We start from the raw sequence: 21,613 nt of genomic DNA, 5'->3' as shown, positions 1-21,613 counted from the left end.
TAAGTAATTTTAAAGTATCAATACTGTATCAGTATTGATCTTAGATCTTGATACCAGCCAATATCAGCATCAGTTATCAAAACTGGAAATCTTGCCGGCTGTTGCTGTTCAGTCTGTGCTTGATATTGAAACACTTTGTGTAATTGAAACTTTTAATTTTAACATAAATAGCAAGATTTATTCTAATTAGTTATTATCAACAAACTGTTAAAACTGATTTCTAATTCAAACTAAATGTTACCAATACTGTATCAGTTAATTTGAGATATTAATATATTTTCAAGTTTTTCAAATAATTGGTTGAGTTATTTGTAAATAGTAATCTCAACTCTAAGCTTACTGTATAAAGATTCTGAAAATAAAAATTGATGTAATAAATTTATTGATTTTTGGTCATTAATATTTACTATATAAGTTTAACTTAATCAAAAATAGTGTAAAATTTGGTTTTGGCTGAAATTGACTTTAAAATCCAAATTTGGTTTTGGTTTCAGATTTGACTGCAAAATCTAATTTCACTCAGATCTAAATCTAACCTGTCTGTGAAAAATGTAATGATACCAGATCTGACATCTGAGGAAAAGTATAAATACCAATACCAGTATCAGACCAAAAATATTGAGTATAAAAATGCTTGGTAGTGAAGGTAAGTATTGATATAGTATTGGTATCAGCAGTATCAGGACATTCCTATTGCTAACTTTGAGTAGATTGCATTGCAATGATAAGGATACTTGGTAAAACAAAGAAAGAACAGGAGTATATGCCATGCTACTAGGAAAACCTGGAAGCAGATCTTTGCTTCCAGGTTTTCCTAGATTGTTTCTCTCTGTTGTTCCAATCTGGAACAACAGAGAGAAATTTAATCAAATGCATTGCAGAACATCAGAGATGCAAAAGAACAATGGCATTAGTTATCCTAGTCTCAGAAGACAATTATGAATCAGTGGGACAAATTAAAGTTGTTGTTCAGCCCAAGAAACCAAAAAATATTATTCCTGGCAAAAACCATATATTAAGACTAACAATGCATGCAGCATTTCCACATTAAAACTTGCAACTGTATGGAATAATGTCATTCCTTGTCCGCAACAAGTATAACTCTCTCCAACATTTTATAAAAGAAAAACAAATGTTAATATTAAAAAATTTATTTTTGTTTAAAATTTAAAACAGCATTCAAAAGCAATCATTCAAATTTGTTATGTATTTTTGAACTTTAATTAACTGAAGAAGCTTTATCTTTCCAAAAAGCAAAAGCAGTTTTAATTAAAGAATCTGTTCATATTGTGGAAAGTGTAAAATTATTCCTTTTGGTTTACTCTCAACAAGATAAAGTAAGAAACTTAATTCAACAGTAGTAAATTATGCTTCATTAATTTTTGTGTTCTATACAAAAAATGTTCATGATCTTTTCATGATCAGAATGTTTATAAATTATTTTAAATTTTGTTCATCAACTAGTTATTGTTCTGTTTTTAAGTTTACTTTTAATGTTATTAAGTTTGAATCTGACAATGAGATATAGTAGTCTAAAAACATGTTATATCAAATTGCATATTTTGGCTCCTTAAAATTATTAGCATTGTGTCTTATGAATGAAATAAATAAGCTATTTTGAAATCTCTTATCAACAGAAAACATAATGAATTTAATGATTTTTATAATTTTTTTTTTATTTTCAAAAATGCTTTAATAACTAATATCAACTAACAAAATATTTTATTGGATAGGGTACACATTGTTTTTTGTAATAAGTAAATTAATAAATGAAATCATTTTTTTTTATTTCAGACTATAGAAAGTTTATATGGCATTTTTGTTACAGAATAAATGTGGAAGATTTTCAAATTATAAATTTTGTTGCTCCATATAAGTGTTCACATTTTTGTAATTTGAAGTACTTGAAGTTTTTTTTAAATTAAACTTACTTGATCAGGACCAACATGACAAAAATTTGATATCTTTTCCTTTACACCTTCTGTAACAGGCTGGCCACTTCGACAAACTATCTAGAAATAATAATTATGTATATAATTTTTCCAAAGAGTTAATATTTTTTAATGAATAATTTAATAATGTAATAAATGATTACAAGATCTGGTGATAATCCTAAACCTCTCAATTCTCTAACGCTTGCTTGTGTTGGCTTTGTTTTATGTTCTCCAGTTGTTTTGGGCTATTGAAAAGTATTAACTCCAATTAAAAATTTCAAAGATTAATATATAGAATATGAAAATTTTATAAATTTATTTTTTATTTTAATAAAAAATTTCTACAAATAAAATAAATATATTGAAAAATAGAAAAACAAAAAAATTATACTTTAGAAGTTAATCTAGTATCAAAAACGTTCGATTCAGCATGACACAGTCTGACTGGAAAGCTTTTGGTTTCCAGTTGGCTTAAAATCAACAAAAATTCAATGTGAAGCGACATGCAATGGAAAAAAATTTCAACATCAGATAGGTTAATATATTTTTTCGTACATATTCGGTTATCCAAAAAATAAGTTATCCGAACAACCCCAGCTCCCAATTGATTCGGATAAATGACGCTCTACTGTACTATTAAAATATGTGAAGCCATTATTATTAGTATAACAGCTAAATGTTTTATATTATTCTGATCTTAAAATAAATTTTTTTTAATTCTTTAGTTTGGTTAGATTTTCAGATAAAATTTGGTAATTTGATAAAAATTCATCAAAAATCTGTAGCACTAGATTGGGCAGGTTGCACAAACACTGTGATGCTCACAAAAAAAAATTGCATAAGCACTAGTATGTAATAAGTCTGATGGCATTAATCTACATTTCTACTGTAATTCTGTTTCTTCACCTGTCAAAATTTTGACAAATAACCCACCCAAATAAAAAGTAATAATAAAGTTAGTCTAAAAGAAAGTTCATTTTTTGATGAAAACTATTTTAGTTCAATTCAGCAAGTCCATTATTTTTTTTGTAAAAGCAGTTTGGCAAGCAGGGATGGGAACACTAAATACAATGATGTTTAATTAATGTTATAAATCATAATATACAAAATATATTTGAAATTGTTATGTATCTTTTAAATAAAAATATGTACTTTTGAATGTATTTAAAACTGAAAATCAAAAAATAAATTTTACTATAATATTTCCCAAAATAAAAATGGAGCCAATATGGTATATCTTGAATGTCAGTCATTCTGTTGCTACAGCTAAGCAATGAAAATTATTTGTAATATGTTTGATAAATGTCCTGTGGTGAAAAACCTTATTTGATATACCCCATTATTTGATATTGTGTGACTTTTCTTATAATTCAAATTTCTTTCTATATAGACATAAACATTGCACCGGGATATATCTTGCTTCTTCTATATAATAACTACATACACTGGCACTAAATATAGGTAATATATAGAAAACTATTTATTAGTTTGGATGCCATGTTCCTCCAACTCCTCTTTGAATGGAGGTAAATCTTATCTAAGGTTTTATAAAAGAAAATGTTATAGTTTAAATTAGAAAATTGTAGAGCATCTCAAGATCAGTAAGTTTTTTGTCCAGTTAAAAAATTAAAAGAGAAAGCAGTGGACACTATCAGAAAAATGAGTGGTGAAACAGTGTTAGACTTCTCTGCATGACCTTGAGTTCTTAAGGCCAGGAAAGGTATTTTCATAACACTAAAAATATAACTCATTACAATAATTTTAAATAAAAATAGAAAATCCAAATACAAAGTTTTTCATTTGAAAAACTGGTTCTATAAATGTAATGATAGAAATATTTAATCACTGAAGGATCAACTAAATACTTTTATGAATATAGCATTTCATTAAAAATAATAATGATAAAGAATATAAGAGTAAATAGAAGAAAATCCAAAATAGCCAATGTTTGGGTGATTTGAATCACTAGCTTCCTATACTGTTTGGTCGGTACAGCCTTTTAATATAACACAGTATAGGAAAATAGTGATTTGAATCCCCCAAATGTCAGCTACTTGGACTTTCTTTTATAATGCTGTTCTTGAGGCCTCTTCCCATCATCTATTTTTAAAATAAGAATAAATATTTTCCCAATATGTTAGATAAAAATCTTTAATATTACTTCGGCATTTAAAACCAAACTTGTAAAGATTACAAAGATTTCTGGTCATTTCTACTTGAAGATGGTCTTTAAAAATCACTGAAAATGTTTGTAATTAAATTGTTCTTGCTGTTTTTAAAGGTTTCATGAGTGTCTGAATTCGGCATTTAAAAGTTAGAAGTACAGTACGTAGTATTTGTCACATAAGATTCAAATAAAAATATTCGTAAAAATGTTAATTTCAAAAAAGAAAAAAACTTGTTTCGAGAAAGTTTTATAACAATTTTATATACAAAAAATTAATCAAGCAAACTTTCACTGTATTTGTGTTCACAAAATTTCTTAAATTTTGAGAACACAAATTTAAGAAAACATTTTAAAAATCAAAATATAGTAAACACTTCAATCAAAGGCCTAAAATTATAATATAATGAAAAGTTATATTATAACAAAAAGTTCTCAGTTATTGTTATATAGTCTTCAAATGTTTATTTTGTAATATTATACTTAATGTTACTTTTATTTCTATTTTAATATATAAAATCTCAAGATTCCCTTTTGTTTAATTTTTCAAAAAATATCATTGTTTAATTTAATCATTCAGTTATCAAATATAGAATCAAGACCTACAGATCTCCAATTGCAGATCAAAAATGTTAGTTGAAAAAAACTTTTTAAAATTAAACCCTACTGGAAAATAATTTAAGACTTTTGATTGAAGCATATATCTAATAATAATTGTAGTAACAAAACGTAAGCAATGTTCCCTGTAAGCTGCGCGGCCGTGCACAAGAATTTGTATGCCGCGCAGGTGAGCATGCACACTGATTTGAATTGTTGTTTACTTATTTCTCACTATGTCTGCAACATGATTATTGCTACATATATTTCGATTAAATACATTAAATCATTGACAAAAGATATTTTGTATGTAAGTATGTTTTAAAATGAATTTTAATCTCTACTTTATAATTAATTATTTTATTTTTTATAAGAAAAAATAAGATTTTATGTATGTATATGTATATATATATATATGTATATATATATATATATATATATAGATATTCTGAGCATATATATATATATATATATGCTCAGAAAAATTTTTTGCTCAGAATCTGCTCAGCAAAATTTTTTTGCTCAGAGAAGTAATGTTCCGCTCATCTGCAAAAAAATTAGAGGAAACATTGAACATAAGGTATAGAGCTAGTGGAACTGCGTTGAGCGCCACCTGTACGCAGGCAAAGGAAACTTTTTCGGGAAAACACGAGCGTCTTTGAGTTAGATACGTAGTGAGACGCGGTGCTTGTTTTCTGCCTGTGATAATGAAAAACAGCTTTCTGCCACACAAAACTTCAAAAAATAACTGTTGTGTGGTCGGTTGTAGTGTTACCTATATTACTGCGCTGCCAGGTACAAAGTTTTATTCGTTCCCGCATGAATAATAGGCCTACCCAGGGACGAAAGAGAAATGGCTGACTGCAATTTAATTCCTGAGGTTAATTACATAATGATGTGTTGCATTCTAACCAATCTCCAATCTCCTGTTAACCTTAGTTGGCTCTATTTTAAATTTAGTTCTCTAATGTAAAGTTTAGTAATTTTCTTTTTTTATGTTATTTTGTTAATCTGACAGATATTAATTGGCATATGATGTGATATTTGAATTTAAGAGATCTGTGGAAGAAAGGAGTAAGAAGCAAAATTAGTATTTTGAGGAAATGAGGATAAGAATTTCCCTGTTAATACAATACTATTAGCTATTGCTATGGTCCTTATTGAAGTTCCTTTATATATATGGTTAGTTACAAATTTCATTATTTACCACGAAATAGATATATAGTTTACTTCTTCCACACCACCCTTTAAACTGTACAAAATTAAGAGTATAATAAATATCAGAATATTAATACTGCTCAGTCCCAATGATCTACAGTCACTTCTCGAGTTACGATCATTCGACCTTATGACGAAAAAAGTTCATTAAAAAATTTTTAAAATGTATCAATTTTTTATAGGTTTTGTGGAATATATATCTTGCACTGCTTTTGGCGATTGATTGCGTCATCTTTAGTTTTGTTGTGTAGTTAGTTACCCTTCGCGTGTGCTTGTGTAAGATGGCTAACTGTTTTGTTGAAGTACAGTCACTTCTTGACTTACGACCATTTCGACTTACGTCCGAAGTTGCGGAACTGAACCCCGTCGTAAGTCGAGAAGTGACTGTATTGACTAATGCAAGCATTACTTTGACCTTAAACTGCAGAATGTATGTATATATTATATATTATTAAATATATATTTATAAATAATATATAAATTTAGAATTTATCAAATTTCTATTTATTAAAATATAAATAGTTTTACATGTAACATACAAAATTCATACAGGATAAATTCATACGTTGCAAGAATGCTATTATTCCTCAACGACAATCAAATGAACAAAATGATGAAACAAAAGTAATGAACATGAAGTACTGAACTTTGAAATTATCACATTGAAAAATTACTGTTAAGATCGTCATCATCAGAATCTTCCTCACTAGAATGTTTTTGTATGGTTGAAGCAGATGATGGTTTCCAAGTGTAACATTTTATCATTGTTGCTTTTAAGAACTCGATTTTGTAGTTTAATTTTTATTAAATTTAATTGCAAAAAATACGTTCAACTGCTACACTTAAATGAGAAAGCAATAAAAACATCTATTTACTGCCAAAGTAAAGTAGAAAAATATAGAAATATAGAATTAAAACGAATGTTTTGAAAGGTACTAAATTGAAAGGAAAAATATTAGGATTTCATAAATAGTATAGGAAAATGGTGTTGGGTATCTTGGTACTGTAACAAGTAAAAAGGTACTAGATTAGTACAAAAGTACTAGGTGAAACAACACTGGTGCTGCCTTTGTAGCCCCGATTCTGTTACCCAGCATCGCCGCTAGAAGCGCCTCAATCTAATTTCGCTGTTCCTTCCACTAGCTCTATATAATTTTAAAAATTTTCCTTATAAAATTCATCAATCAAAAAAAAGAAAAAAATTACCTGTGGAACTAAACTGACATGAACACAGCAAAAATTTTCTCTTTTGACTCGAAACTGAAATTGTCTAAAAGCTTCTACAAAAGGCATACCTTCAATATCACCTATAGTGCCACCTAGCTGAAATAAAATTGATTATTTCTTTATTTCTTTAATAATATTTACATATATAAATGTAATTCACAGTAAGCTTTTGGCAGCTTTATTATAAAAAAATTTCATATCAATTTTGCAATATGCATATATATCAATATATTGTATATATGGTTTAAACAAATTTTTTTAGGAATTTTAAAACATGTTTTTGCGCATTTGTGAATTATTTAAGTCTGTCATCTAATTTTTCAGAAAACAGAAATAGGAAATATTCATAAATTTGATAGATGTTTATGTTAAAAGCTGCCAAAACAATAAATTTTTAATAAAATTCAAGATGCTATCAACATTATAAATTTTATTAAAAATGTTAAAATATAACTTTTAATATTTAATTTTATACTGGAAGAATATTTATTTAATTTATAATGTATTTTAAGATAATATCATATATCATTCATAAATAACATGAGTGGTCTTCATATCATTGATGAAAGATATGCTATTTGGTACATCATCAAAAAGTGAAAAAATGAGGTATAGTTTCTCAAAAACATAAAGTTTAATAAAAACAATTAACTCTTTGCACTCCAAGAATTTTTTAATATGAACAACTCATACCTCCAAGACCACTTAGGATCAAAGCAAATAAAACTTGGACTCAGCAAGTCTTTTAAATCATTATTCAATGTAAAATTGCACTCTTGAGAATATTTTTATATGAACTAGTAGTAACTTCAAGATATTTTTAGAAGTGTTATTTTTTCAACAAAAATTTCTAAATGCTTATTATTTAAATTTTATTTATTTATTTTGTTAATTCAGTTTGGCTTACAATAAATAAAATTTAAAGTTTAAATTTTGAAGTCCTCCATGATATGTTATCTGTAAAAAGCATTCTGTAAGCATCCATGACTTATTTGGGCAAATGTAGCAATAACCACTTGCATCTTCCACCCTTTTGTTGTCTCTCAGAACATACTGTACAGTTTCTCTTTACACATTACATAAAGTTTTCCATTTGACCTGCTTTCAAAAGTGAAGCTAGAAACTTTCAATCCTTCCTGGCAAAAATTGCCTCAGCTGGTTGACGAAGAGTTTCACAAATTTCAAATATGTCAATGGCTTTTGATTATTTACCTCTTTTACAGTTTTGTATATAATATATAAATTGATAGCACATATTTCCATGCTCCAAAAACATTTTTTTTCACCATTTGAGAAACTCTCAAAAAGTAATATTTGAATGTATATTCGGGGCATCCATTACAATGGAAAATCTTTAGCAATTTGACTGACTAGATGTGAAAGATGTTAAGTGAAATTCAGAATACTTTAGCACAGCCCTATATTTTCAAAATATGCTAAATACAAAGAAAATCTTGATATTGAGCTGTTCAATACCTATCTCTTTTATCAATGTTTCAATATCTCTTTTATTGTGCTGTAAAAGCTTCATTAAACTATGCAACTATAGAAAATAGCACAACTACAAAATGTAATTTTTAATTTTGCAATTTTAATGTTCAATAATTATTATCTTTATTATGAATTAAATGCAAATTTTTAACATTTTTTATAATTATAAAATTCTTGAAATTATTTTGTTTTGAGATATCACTTATTGATGAAATATATTAATATATTATACTTTAAATTCAATACATTATATTGGGATTAATTTCATAATCTTGCTGAATTTATTAATTTAAACATTCACAAAATGGAATGATGCCATTAAAGAAAATTATAGAAAAATAATGCATTACAAATGCTTAAAATTTTGTAATTGAGAAATAATAATAAATAACAAGCAATTACTTATCATCACAGCATCAGGCTGCAATTTTTAATCATATTTTAATTTTAAAAAATCATGCAACTTCTGATCCAGACCAGAATTTATGTGATTATTATAACTATATACCAGCTATACAAGACTTTGGTAACTAGATATGAACTTTCATCTGGACCAGAAGTTTATATATACAGGTATCCCTTGCTTAACACAGAATTTGATTAATGCATAAAAATTAAATGCAGCAATCCCTTTTTATACAAGGCAAAAGTTTTAATTAATGCGGCTTTAACGGCCATCTTTACTTAACATAGATGTTTTTCTTGGCAAATAAAGTGTATTAAATTTGCTATTTTTGTTTATTAAAATAAAAATATTTATTATTAGCTGAAAATTTGTAGGTCATGATTGTTCAGTCGAATACTGAGGTACTACTATATTTGATTAATGCAATTTTGATATATGCAGTGGCATCAAAAAATTAATTAACCATGTTAATCAAGGGATACTTGTAGTTAATTGGGATCTCTGGCCCTTAAACTTTCCATATCTGGTCTCAATTTGGATCTACCTAACTCCACTCTTGAGATTAAAGAAAAACAGATGGACAACAGTGGGAATCTACAGATCTGCAATTTGAAAACTGCAGCCCAATTAAATATCAATAATATTAATTTACAGGAAAATTATTCAAAATAAAAATGCAAGTTCAAAATTTTATGATAAAAGTTTATCCTTCTTGTATTTCTTTAAAAATACTTTGTATTTCCTCCTCCAAAATTTTTACATTAAGACCTATAGACAAATTTTTTGTCTACAGGTTTTTCTATAATTATCAATTTAATATTGTCTTCATATAATAATAAATTTTGTGTTCTTTTGTTATTTTTTAAAGTTTAAGTTAAAATAACTAAATCACAATATTTTTAATTAAAAAAAATGTATCTAAAATTTTTAAATTTATTTTGAAAATAAAATATACCACTCCACACTGAAATATATGTAACAACATACACAGAACCAATTTACAGTGTTATAATATAAAAAATGAACACTGCACAAATGTTTTCCAACTCCTGGGTTCTTCAGGTGTGACAGAACAGTTACCCAATGGAACATTATTGAAACAAATTTCATTTATAAAAATTTTTAAAACCATAACAACAACTTTCCATGTATCAACTTTACACTAAAAACAAAGGACATTGCAACAGTAGCATTTCTTGATTTATTAATATCTGTCAAAACAGTAACTTCCAGTTCCAATATCATAAAAATGAATTACCACTAGTATTCTCTATCAAAGAAACATGCTAGTTTAGTAAATTTGTCAATGCCCATTCATTTCTCACATATTTTAAAAACAACCTTTTTAAAACAATACAAACAACCTTTCAAAACTATAAATACAGTATAAATTTAATGCTACATAGGCATTGTCGTGCGCACGACAATCATTCAATTAACCACTATAATGTGTCGAGCAAGGCTTGCCAGGCCATCAACAACACCATTTCCTTCTTAAAATTTATACAAAATGACTCAAATTAGCTTTAAAACCTTCTACAGCCTCCAACCATCTGAGATGTTCTGATGTTCTGAGTGCTATGTTGTGAAGAAGAGTTAGACCTGTGTAAAGTCTGCAACTATTTCTGGGTCTGCTGTATATGAGTGGGCTATGGATGTTCTAGCATGTTGCAGGTCTGAGATATGTTCTTGTATTTTGGTTCCACTAAATGTTCTATGAGAAAGAGAATACATCTCAGATGGCTGGAGGCCTTAGAAATTTATTTAAAGCTAACTTTGAGTCATCTTGTATAAATTTTAAGGAGAAAATGGTATTGTCGATAACCTGGAAGGCCTTACTCAATACAACATTATAGTTGTTAACTGATGCACATGACAATGCCTATGTAGCATTAAATTTATATTTATAGTTTTGAAAGGTTGTTTGAATTAAATTGTTTTAGAAATTTTTACAAATAGACATTTGTTCCAATAATGTTCCACTGGGTAACCGTTCTGTCACACCTGAAGAACTCAGAAAGAGTTGGAAAATGCTTGTGTAGTGTTTGTTTTTTGTATTTTACACACTAGAAATTGGTTCTATGTCTGTTGTTTGAAAAAACTTACTTTATATCAATTTATCAAAATTTGATGTAAACTAAGTGTTATTCAAAAATATCTGCTAGGAAAATTTTGTCATGATTTGGCAGAATTTTAAGATAGTTTAATATGAATGTTGCAGTATTCCAGTAGTTGAGATTAAAAATCTCATAAGATTTGATTATTAAATTACTCTATTTATAGTTACTTTCAGGATAAAGTATTAAATAAATATTCTAATTTGTAAATAATTTAATTTGTAATTTTGTAAATACGGTAAATAAAAATTTAAATCTGAATTTGACTTCATTTACTACAATTATTTTCTTATCTTTTAAACTATTAACTTTCCGTTTTAAAGTTTATTTTTCCGGATTTTTATTTATCAAACTTCAACATCCTTTCTTTATACTTTCGTTGGTGAAGTTCATTAATCTTAGATGCTAACTTCCTCAATTTATTTCAGTTTCTTACTCGAAGATTAATTCATTTTTATTTTTCAAATATTCATAAATTATTTGCCAGAGTTTTGCATTTAGCTTGTACTCTTATTAACTTGATTAAATGCTTTAAATATTAGAAATGGTCGGAGTTTCATTAACACAGGTAATAATTTCTGTTGCTTTTGATTATTTTTTGAAGTCTTCTTTACGTAAAGTAAGTAAGTAAGTTCATTGTACTAGGTGTAAACCTGTTACAAGGGGGTTACAAAAAGATATTCACAAAAAACTTAAATATATAACTTCACATATCATAGTGCTTGGCTATAACAATTTTTTACACAGATTATAGAAACTATTAATAATTACAATTTATAACCGTATGGAAAAATTACATAAAATCATCGTCGTTGCTCTTGACCGTTGTACGGAGGTTGTATTAATCTTACAACTCATAAATTAGTCTACGACAGGAAATTGGAAAAATTTTTTAAACAACCTTATGAGATATTGTCTTCTCTTTATATAATCCTATGCCATAGATCTATACAATAACAATGACACAGACACAACACCATTAATATAAGATTATATTGTTATTATATTATTTCGCACAAGATTATAATATAATTATGCCTATTGGAAATCTCCTTTCAAGCGATACATGCAACAGAAGTTAACATAAAATATGAGCATAATTTAAATCTATTCTTAATATTCTTATTTTTATAGTTATAACAATCATATGTCTATTGCTTCTATCATTCAGGTTATTCACTATTTCGAAAATAATCAGATTCTATTAGCCAACACTCAATTGAAACACTTTATCCAGGTTGACATCATATGAATATATTTGGTTATCCTTAATATAGTAATTGTCTCTTATGATTATTCTATTTCCATTGAGTTTTTCCTTTTTGATTATTGGTAATAATTTTTTCTTCCTCATTCTTGATCTTTTACATAGATCTGTGGTGAATATTATTTTATTTTTCTCCTTTTTACTGAATTTATCTTTCTTTTTCCAAAACTCTCTAAGAATCAAGTTTCTATGAATTAAGGAGTCCACTGAAATTTTCACTATAGGCTTACTCTCGCCATTAGTTACCCAAACAACACTTTCTGTACAGCTATTCGATATTCCCAAATCTTTTTTAATGTACTGGTTAATTTCATTAGCGTAATCATGTGAATTGAACGGGAAATTAATAATTATAATATTCCTATTATTTCTCTCATTAATCAATTTATCTATTTCAAATTCTATCATACCCTTAATTTGGCGATTGTTATTGGATATTATTTCCATTTCTTCTACTTGTTGAGATAGCTTTGTCAACTTTCCATGAATTATTTTCTTCTTTCAGTAATTAAACCTCTGTTTTAATTTTTTGTAGTTCAACATGGAGTTGTGAAAATTTGTCCTGCATTAGCTGATAAATTGATTTCAATGTGTATTGAGGTTCTTCCTGCGCCTGTGGTTCTTTATCACTAACTGTTACGAAATAATTGTTTATTTTCGTAATTCTTGTAGTTTCGGGGCTGTTTTGATGGATATCTTATTTTATTTGATAATAATCTTCGCCACGTAGATATTTCAATTGTTTTCCATTTTCCTTTTCTTGGGAATTGTCTTTACATGGTCTACCACGGCCCCTTCTTTGCATGGCAGCTTGACTCATTTGTTGAGGAGAACGAGACAAGGGACCAGGATTTAATTCTATCCCGGAAATTAATAATAACAACATAATTAAGACTAAGGATAGTCTACTCACAAATAGCCACTTCAGTGCATTAATCATATTCCAACTATTTACAGCCTTCAAATTCACCAATACACAACACCAGACTCTACTCAAAAGTTCACCAACACCACCAATGACCAGCATATTCCCTCCCTTCTTTACATATCAATATTCTAATAGTTTGGATCATCTCAATTTATTGAATAATAATTCAATTTAAAAACTGAAAATTTTCTTAAGCAGCATTATTAAAAATTTTCCAATAAGTTCCCTGGTTTTCTATGCAATGTCCTGAATATTTTCAATTTCCTACATTTCCAAGTGCATCATCATCCTGTATTGTAATCAACTCAAGTACAGAATAAAGAGTTAAATAAATATAAATTAGTATATAAATTGAGTATATATAAATTAACTATATATAAATTAAATCAACTACAAACTTGTAGTAATATTATAAAATAAATAGTTATTTTATAAAATATTCTTCAATATTTTTTGGTATTATTTTTTAAAATAAAGTAATTATAATGTTATTAAGAGTTTTTCTTATTAATCTTTGATTTTTAAATATATTGAGAAAATTTTATTTCTTACTTCAATGATACAAACTTCAGGAATGCCACCATCATTTGTTACTGAAACTTGAGCAACTCGTTCCACCCATTCTTGTATAGCATCTGTAATATGTGGCACCACCTTATAGAAAATGAAACCATTAATTTCTCAAATAAGCTGAATAAAACCAAATCTACATAAATAAATTTTTAATAATGAGTGAAATTATTAAAAATTAATAATTTTCAAGCAATAGATTAATATATCTTTCTAATAAAAACAAAAACATATTAAAACCAGATTTAAAAAGATCAACTTAAGTCTTTTTTAAAACTAATGTTATAATACAGATTTATAATGAAATTTATCTCAAAACCATTTTACTATAAAAATTTTAATCAATAAAGAAATAATTACAATGTGTGGTTTTACAAAAAAGTAAGTATGATTACCTTATATGATCACGTTATTTTTCTGCACTGTTTAAATTAATTAGAATGTTTAAATAATTCTAAATTCTTTATTTATAAAATAAATTTTCATACTATTTAAATTAAATGAATAAAATATCAAGTGATATATTTTCCAGTATGTTGACAGAATTTTAGCATATGGTTTTAACATGGACATTGCAGTATGTTTGACTATTAATCTGATTGTACACCTGATACATCAATTAACTCAAGAGCTATCATGATCTAGTTTATAAGTAGAGAAGACATTTTTTCATCTAAAGTTGATAAGACCAAATCCAATTTCAATAAAGAAAAATCTAGAATTTTGGAAGATTTTAACTATTTAGAATTTAAAAAAAAAACTCTTGCAGAATTAAAGATTAAAGATATTAAAGATATTATATACATATATATATATATATATATATATATATATATATATATGTATATAATATCTTTAATATCTTTAATCTTTATTCTGCAAGAGTTTTTTTTTTTTATTATTGTATTAAATATTGTATTATGATATATATATATATATATATATCATAATACAATAATTTTCATATATATATATATGAAAATTATTGTACATGAAATAAAATCAAGATATTGTATATTACTACTTGAGACATATTGAAAGCATAGAATGAAGTAATGTTTAATAAAAAAGATATTCTTTTACTTATTCTCTATTGTAACAGTTCCTTTCACAGTATAACAAGAATACATTTAACAAAATAACAAACAGTGCTTAAACAGCAGAGTAACAACAATATAAATCATGAACATGAATAAAACACAAACTAAACATTAAATGATAAATTAGCTACAAACTGAAAACCTTACAATTACAGATATTGCCAATAAATATAAATTAAACTACTTCACCTTCCAGTATTAAATATTAAATAAATAAACTCTAATTAAAAAGTAATTAAACATTAGTACAGAAATACAGAATATTTTCAGAAGTCAAAATTTTGCAGAACACACAAAATTTTCCTGAAAATTATTGCACACTAGCAACTATTTAGACTATTTTTAACTATTATATATGAAAATAAAACACAATTTATAAAGTAAGCACAAATACAAAATAAAACAGCAATTTAAGAATCAATTAATAATTGTTATAATGTAGTTTAGAAAATGCAATTAAATCATACAAATAATTAAATAGCTCTATCATGTAATTTTCCACACAATACTAAATTCATAAATTAATGTAAAAGTTTTTTCAATTAAAAGAACACTTTAATATAAGTACATGCCATAATTATATGGTAGCATATACAATTATAAATTTGATGTAATATATTGATTAATAGAAGTAAAACAAATATAAAAAATGCCACAAATGACCTAGCATGGGTACTAATTAGTGGACTTTTTGAAATCCAAAAAAAAAAAAAAAAAAACAATTTCTTTACAATGATGACAGTTGTATAGTTTTTTCTGAAAAACTATTTAAGAAATGCACCAATTTTTTCAAAAAGATAAAACTTCTTACATTTAGTTTTTGACTTACATTTTCATTATTACTATTACGAATATGCAACCATGTTTTTATAATGTTTTAAATTATGTTTTGCTGTTAATATTTTTCATTTTGTAATAAATCTATAAAAAAAAATAAAAAAAAGGGAAATAATGTTTATAAACCTACTTAGCTATTTAAATTAATTAATCAAGACAATTCATAAAAAGTTTTTAAGCACATTTAATTTTGCAAATTTCCTGTATGGGGAATGAGTAAATATATCATTTTAATTCAAGCTTACTTAAAATTTTACCCATTAAATAAATATTGTCAAAAAGCAGTTTTATATAAAAATGGATTCTCTTTTTTTGATTCTTTTTAAAGCTCTGTTTTGGTTTTGCTTAAAAATTATAACTGTGGTTTGGTAACCAAGACTGACTCATCCTTACTGTAAGCACATAACAGTGTACCAGTAAATAGGCAGCAATGTAACAAGTGAGTGAATTGATTAGAAACAAAGTAAACAACATTCTAATTTCACTTCTAAAATACAAGATTCCTACATTTTGGCTAATTTCCCCAATTAATGTCTATAAGCAGGGCTGTCCAACTGGCAGCCCGCGGGCCGTATACGGCCCGCCAAATTATTTTTACGGCCCGTGAGTACATTTTACTATGAATAAATTTATGTTACTAAATTATTATTATTAATATTAAAATTATTTTACTATGTGAAAATTACGGCCACAATGTTCTCATTAATATATTACGAATATTTTAAAGTTTTCTTTTTAGTACAAATAAAATATTTTTTTAATTAATATAAACTGACTTTTCATTTATCAACCTTCTTGGCCCCCGAAATGTTTGGTGAAGAAAATATGGCCCGCGGGCTATGATAAGTTGGACAGCGCTGTCTATAAGTACGGCTGAGATGCTGTTTCATTTTTTGCATCTCTTACCATAATATAATTTTTTCTACTGAATATTTCTCCAAGATGCCTTAATTTCCCGAAAGTTCATTCATAGAATTAGGCATATTCTGTACCTCTGCATTAGTATACTTTTAGCCAGATTTTGAATTAATTCTTGAAACTGGAATTTGTGATAATGCAATTCAGAAAACAAGCTTCTGTTATTAAAAATTTTTGTTGTATATAATTACACTTCAATCTTAAACAAATTTTAAACTGATTCTTAATTTCTCAAATTATATAAATTATAAGCAAGCCTACTTTATCAATACTACATTTTGTTTACTAACTACGGTTTTTTCTACAATTACTACTTTCAGCATAATTATTACAAGTTTGAGCAGCTATTATTATAATTATATATCTTACATGTTAATTTATTAGTTATAGCAGCACCTTAAAAATATTCTGGTGATAAATTAATAAAAATTTGACACACAATTCATCAGAAGTGTTATATACATGAAATATAACAAAATAACTTTTATACATTTTACAACTTGCATATTACTTTTCATGCTTTTATTTATTATCATAAAATTCCTATTAAATATTTTATTATATAAACTCAATTTTATTCTGTTACAAATATTGATTCAGAATTTAAAAAGTATAATAAATTTATTTATTTAAATAAATATGTATGCATAATTTTGTAAAACCAGATTATTAAAGCATTCAACATTTTTTGTATACTTTATAAAGAGTAAAAAATTGATATTTCAATAGACTTATCTTATATATGAAATGTAATATATCGTTATAGTTATCATTACCTGAACTGTTTTCCCTAAATAATCACCTCTTCTTTCTTTATTAATAACATGCTGATAAATTTTTCCTGTAGTAATGTTATTATCTGTATGTAAGGTAATATCCAAGAATCTTTCATAATTCCCAAGATCTAAATCAACTTCTCCACCATCATCAAGTACAAATACTTCACCTAATTTATTTTAGAATAAAAATATTAGACTTATAAAAAATATATATTTCTTGTTTTAAAGAAACAAAAATATGATCAAAATATATGATACATACCATGCTCATAAGGAGAGAAAGTTCCTGCATCAATATTAATGTAAGGATCAATTTTGATTGATGTCACTCTCAATCCACATGCTTTTAAAATAGTCCCAATACTGCTTGCTATCACTCCTTTACCAATTCCACTAATGACACCTCCAGTTACCAGAATATACTTCATGATAATCTATTAATAAAAAAATGTTTTAAATATAATAATTAATATGTAATGTAACTCTACAATATTGTTGAATTACACAAAATACAGTTTAAGAATTAAATTATTTAAATGTATCGGAGATTGAATACAATCAAATGATACTATTTAAGAGTTTGATCTCTAAATAAATTTATGCAAGGTATAAGTATTGTTGCATGCTTTGATAATATAATTTTTTATATGTAGTTACATGAGAGAATCAAAACTTGACTTAGCAAAAAATTAGCACAGAGTAATAAGTTTTTCTATTGAATATTTCAATCTATAGATTGAACATTTTCAATTAAACAATCTATATTCAATTGAACATAGATTTTGACTGTATTGAAATTCAAGTGTGTGATGAGATACAGTAAATCACGTGGATATCTGTTCATACAGACCAAAAATATTAGCAGATAAATAATGTATAAATGATTTATTTTTCACACAGTTTTTATAAATTGGATTTTTTGCTTCTGACATAAACTGGAAAGACAATCAGTCAATTCTTCAGAGTATCAAGAAGGCATAATTTCCTTGAAAGAAAAGTTTGAAAAACTATATGTAGACAGAAGAAAGTTACTTTTGAAAATTTAAGTTACTTAACAAAAAAATGACTTTCGGAATAATGTTATTTTAAGTGATGACAAGTTGTCTATTTGGCTCAGATAATAAGAAGGGAGCCAATAGAGAAACACAAAGCAAAAATATTCTACCGATAGTTAAACACGGAGAAGGTTCTGTTATGGTCTAAAATGATCTGAAATACACGGCACTTAATGTTTGCTTTGTGGCTAATTTAAAATTGTCTAAAAGTACTAGATACATCTGCAGTCGTTAGATCTAATATCATCGAACACTTACAGCACGAACTAGTTACGTAAGAAAAAACACAAAATTAGTAATAATAATGAGTTGAAAGAGAACTAACTACAGAATGGAAAAATATAAGTCAAGATTAATGTAAAACACTTGTTTCACCTGTGCAAAAAACCTAGAGAGAAGTGACAAAATGCATGAAATACCTAATTAAATATTGAAATTTCTAATTAGATATTATTTTTTAAATTTATTTTATATACCAACTTATATGAATGACATCCATGTGATGTGAAATTTCTTTTGTAAGATTTGATGTCATTTAGTTTGTTCCATTAATATGGCTATTTTATTTATTATTTAGAAAGTTTCGTCTTAAAATATTTGAAAATATTAAGCGTCTTGCATTAAAAATATATTTTTTATTATTATTTATTTATGCTATATGAACAAATATCCACGTGATTCATCTCGATCTTTTTCTATCCGATCACGTGGATCGGATAGAAAAAGATCCAGATGAATTGGAAAATTTAATCTAATATCAATTTCTATTGAATGGCAGTGCTCTTCCCTGTGTGCTTTTTGTTCGTTTTACCCCACTTTATATCATTCAAACAAATTAGAATTGCATATTAAGAATTTTTAATAGAACAGACCCGATAACACGTGGAGCTATTAACAGGCATCATATGCTTCTAAATGATGATTTAGCACCATGATATGAAGGATAAACTTTACCCTATGTTTTATTGATAAAATACCATAAAATTATCTTTTACTTACGATATAAAATAAATAAAATTCAAAAAATTATAAGAAACATGAATTATATCACCGATTGATCGACTGCTGCCGGATCGCTTACTGCGAGATCATTTGGAACATGTTGCCAGTTGCTTTTTATACGAGTGAAGAATTTTGAGAATTGAAATTTGCCGTTTCGTCCACTTTTTTAGTTCGTTATACAGTATCACATACAGCAAATAACGTTGCAACAGTGACTGACCATCTTAGAGGCATGTATTAATTGTGACAATTTCTGTAAATTGAAATTTAGATTCTTTCAGTAGGTACTTTCCACCAATACAAGAAGATAGTTCATTAAAAACTTTGCTCTTTCAGATAACTTTTTGTTTTACACTTTTTTCCCCTTCTGTTGGTACAAAAGGAAATTTTTTTAAAAATCGGTTGGCTAGATATGTCCGGCTTAATTAGGATTACCATATTGTATCCTAAAGGTAGACATGTCTTCCATTTTGACTTTGAAAAAAATCTCTTCTCTCTGTTCAAACACAATCACGATTTCTTTGTTTTCAGATAAATTTGTCTTCTATTCATAGTTTCTCATTTGGCAAGCCTGGACTTCGAGTTCGAAATCGATTTAACCACGGGTTGGTTAAATCGATTTCGAACTCGGGTCCTCCGATTTAGAACGCGGGAGTGGCAGATCTTATATCTGACTATCAAACTATTTTTTAAATGATTTTCTTTAATATGAGTATTAATGTTAATAAACAACAGTATATTCCAATGTATTAAAAATTCGAGATATAACATTAAATTTATTTTATTTTTAGTTTTTTTAATTAAAAATAAATGCAGTAAGGCTCCTGCTTAACGCTGCTTTGATTGATTAACACTGATTCGATATAACGCGGTCTGCTCGTAGCCTACAATTTAAAAAATTTACGCAGATTCGCGTAAATTTTGAGCGATCTGAATCAATCATCGCGTCATTTCATTGATTCATATATAATACGATTATTTACGAACACGAACCAATCAGCAAAAGGTGGCAATTCACTGTAGCACTGTACTTCTCTTAAATCTATGTTTGTTTTGTGCAATTTTGGAAAAAATATAACATCATGGATGCCATGAGCATTATCGAATTCGCTTGGCAAGTATTAAAACATCATCTTCGCAATTGTCAATTGTTGGCAAGTAACGTCTAAGGATTCTTAATGCCTCTAGCGTGAGAAAATGCAAAATTGGATTCTGGTGTGACGTTGACGTCGATTGTATATTTTCTTTTTGTTTATCTGTTATTATTTTATACATAAAAATACATAAAATGTTAAGGCATTTTTATTAATATGTATGTATATATATATATATATATATTAATAAATAAATCGACTCCCCCTCCTGAAAAAAATGAGTTCGCACCACACGTGCGGAGTGAATTCATTTTTTCAGGAGGGGTGACGACTTATCGGAGTGAGGGACAGCAAAAGTATGTCGAACTTATCCAGTGGTGACGAGTTAAACGGTGTTGAGCAAACCGGAGTTTTTTAACATTAATGTCTGTGTAAGTCGGCCGGGACCACAGAAAATGACTACTTAACCGATGGTGTCGAGTTATCCGGGTGACGACTTTGCGGAGTCGACTGTATATATATATATATAGTCAAGTGGAGGTAAATATCTACTCTTTATCTGAAATTATTTCTTTAGTAACAAAGCATATCACTAAATTAATAATTACACTGCGTTATACATATGTCGTGAACATTACAGTTTTTGGCATTGTATTGTAATTAATTACGGATAGATTCAATACCAATTATCCCTGCAGTATTGAATCTCTAAACACGAAATTCCACAAAATTATTGTTCCCACTCTGTGTATATGATTCAAGTTTAAAATATTGCAAAATTGGTTTAGTTTGGGTGCAAAGGAATAAAATGGGTGGAGAAGTATGGTTTGATTGCATTTTTTTGGGCCTTCTACTATAAAATTTATAGTATTTAATATAACAGCTATATCAAAAAATGCATTTCTAGTA

General features: G+C 27.0%; 1 protein-coding gene across 2 annotated transcripts in view; it reads right to left on the bottom strand.

Annotated features, from left to right (window-relative positions):
* Positions 1 to 19,826, bottom strand: part of Ctps (CTP synthase) — a 43,195-nt gene extending 23,369 nt beyond the window's left edge. The window contains exons 1-7 of one of the 2 annotated variants that reach the window (XM_067286875.1): positions 19,608 to 19,826; positions 17,816 to 17,987; positions 17,551 to 17,720; positions 13,902 to 14,003; positions 7,120 to 7,236; positions 2,096 to 2,179; positions 1,932 to 2,012 (exon numbers count right to left, since the gene is read on the bottom strand). In XM_067286875.1, coding sequence (XP_067142976.1) covers positions 1,932 to 2,012; positions 2,096 to 2,179; positions 7,120 to 7,236; positions 13,902 to 14,003; positions 17,551 to 17,720; positions 17,816 to 17,981 — 720 coding nt within the window. In that variant the 5' untranslated portion in view covers positions 17,982 to 17,987; positions 19,608 to 19,826. The remainder of the gene's footprint in view (positions 1 to 1,931; positions 2,013 to 2,095; positions 2,180 to 7,119; positions 7,237 to 13,901; positions 14,004 to 17,550; positions 17,721 to 17,815; positions 17,988 to 19,607) is intronic. The other variant, XM_067286874.1, reaches the window with a different exon arrangement.
* Positions 19,827 to 21,613: the final 1,787 nt, after the last annotated feature.

This window comes from Centruroides vittatus, unplaced genomic scaffold (assembly GCF_030686945.1).
Source record: "Centruroides vittatus isolate TY-2023 unplaced genomic scaffold, ASM3068694v2 scaffold_386, whole genome shotgun sequence".
Classification (NCBI taxonomy): Eukaryota; Metazoa; Arthropoda; class Arachnida; order Scorpiones; family Buthidae; genus Centruroides; species Centruroides vittatus.
This window is presented reverse-complemented; position numbering and strand designations above follow the sequence as displayed.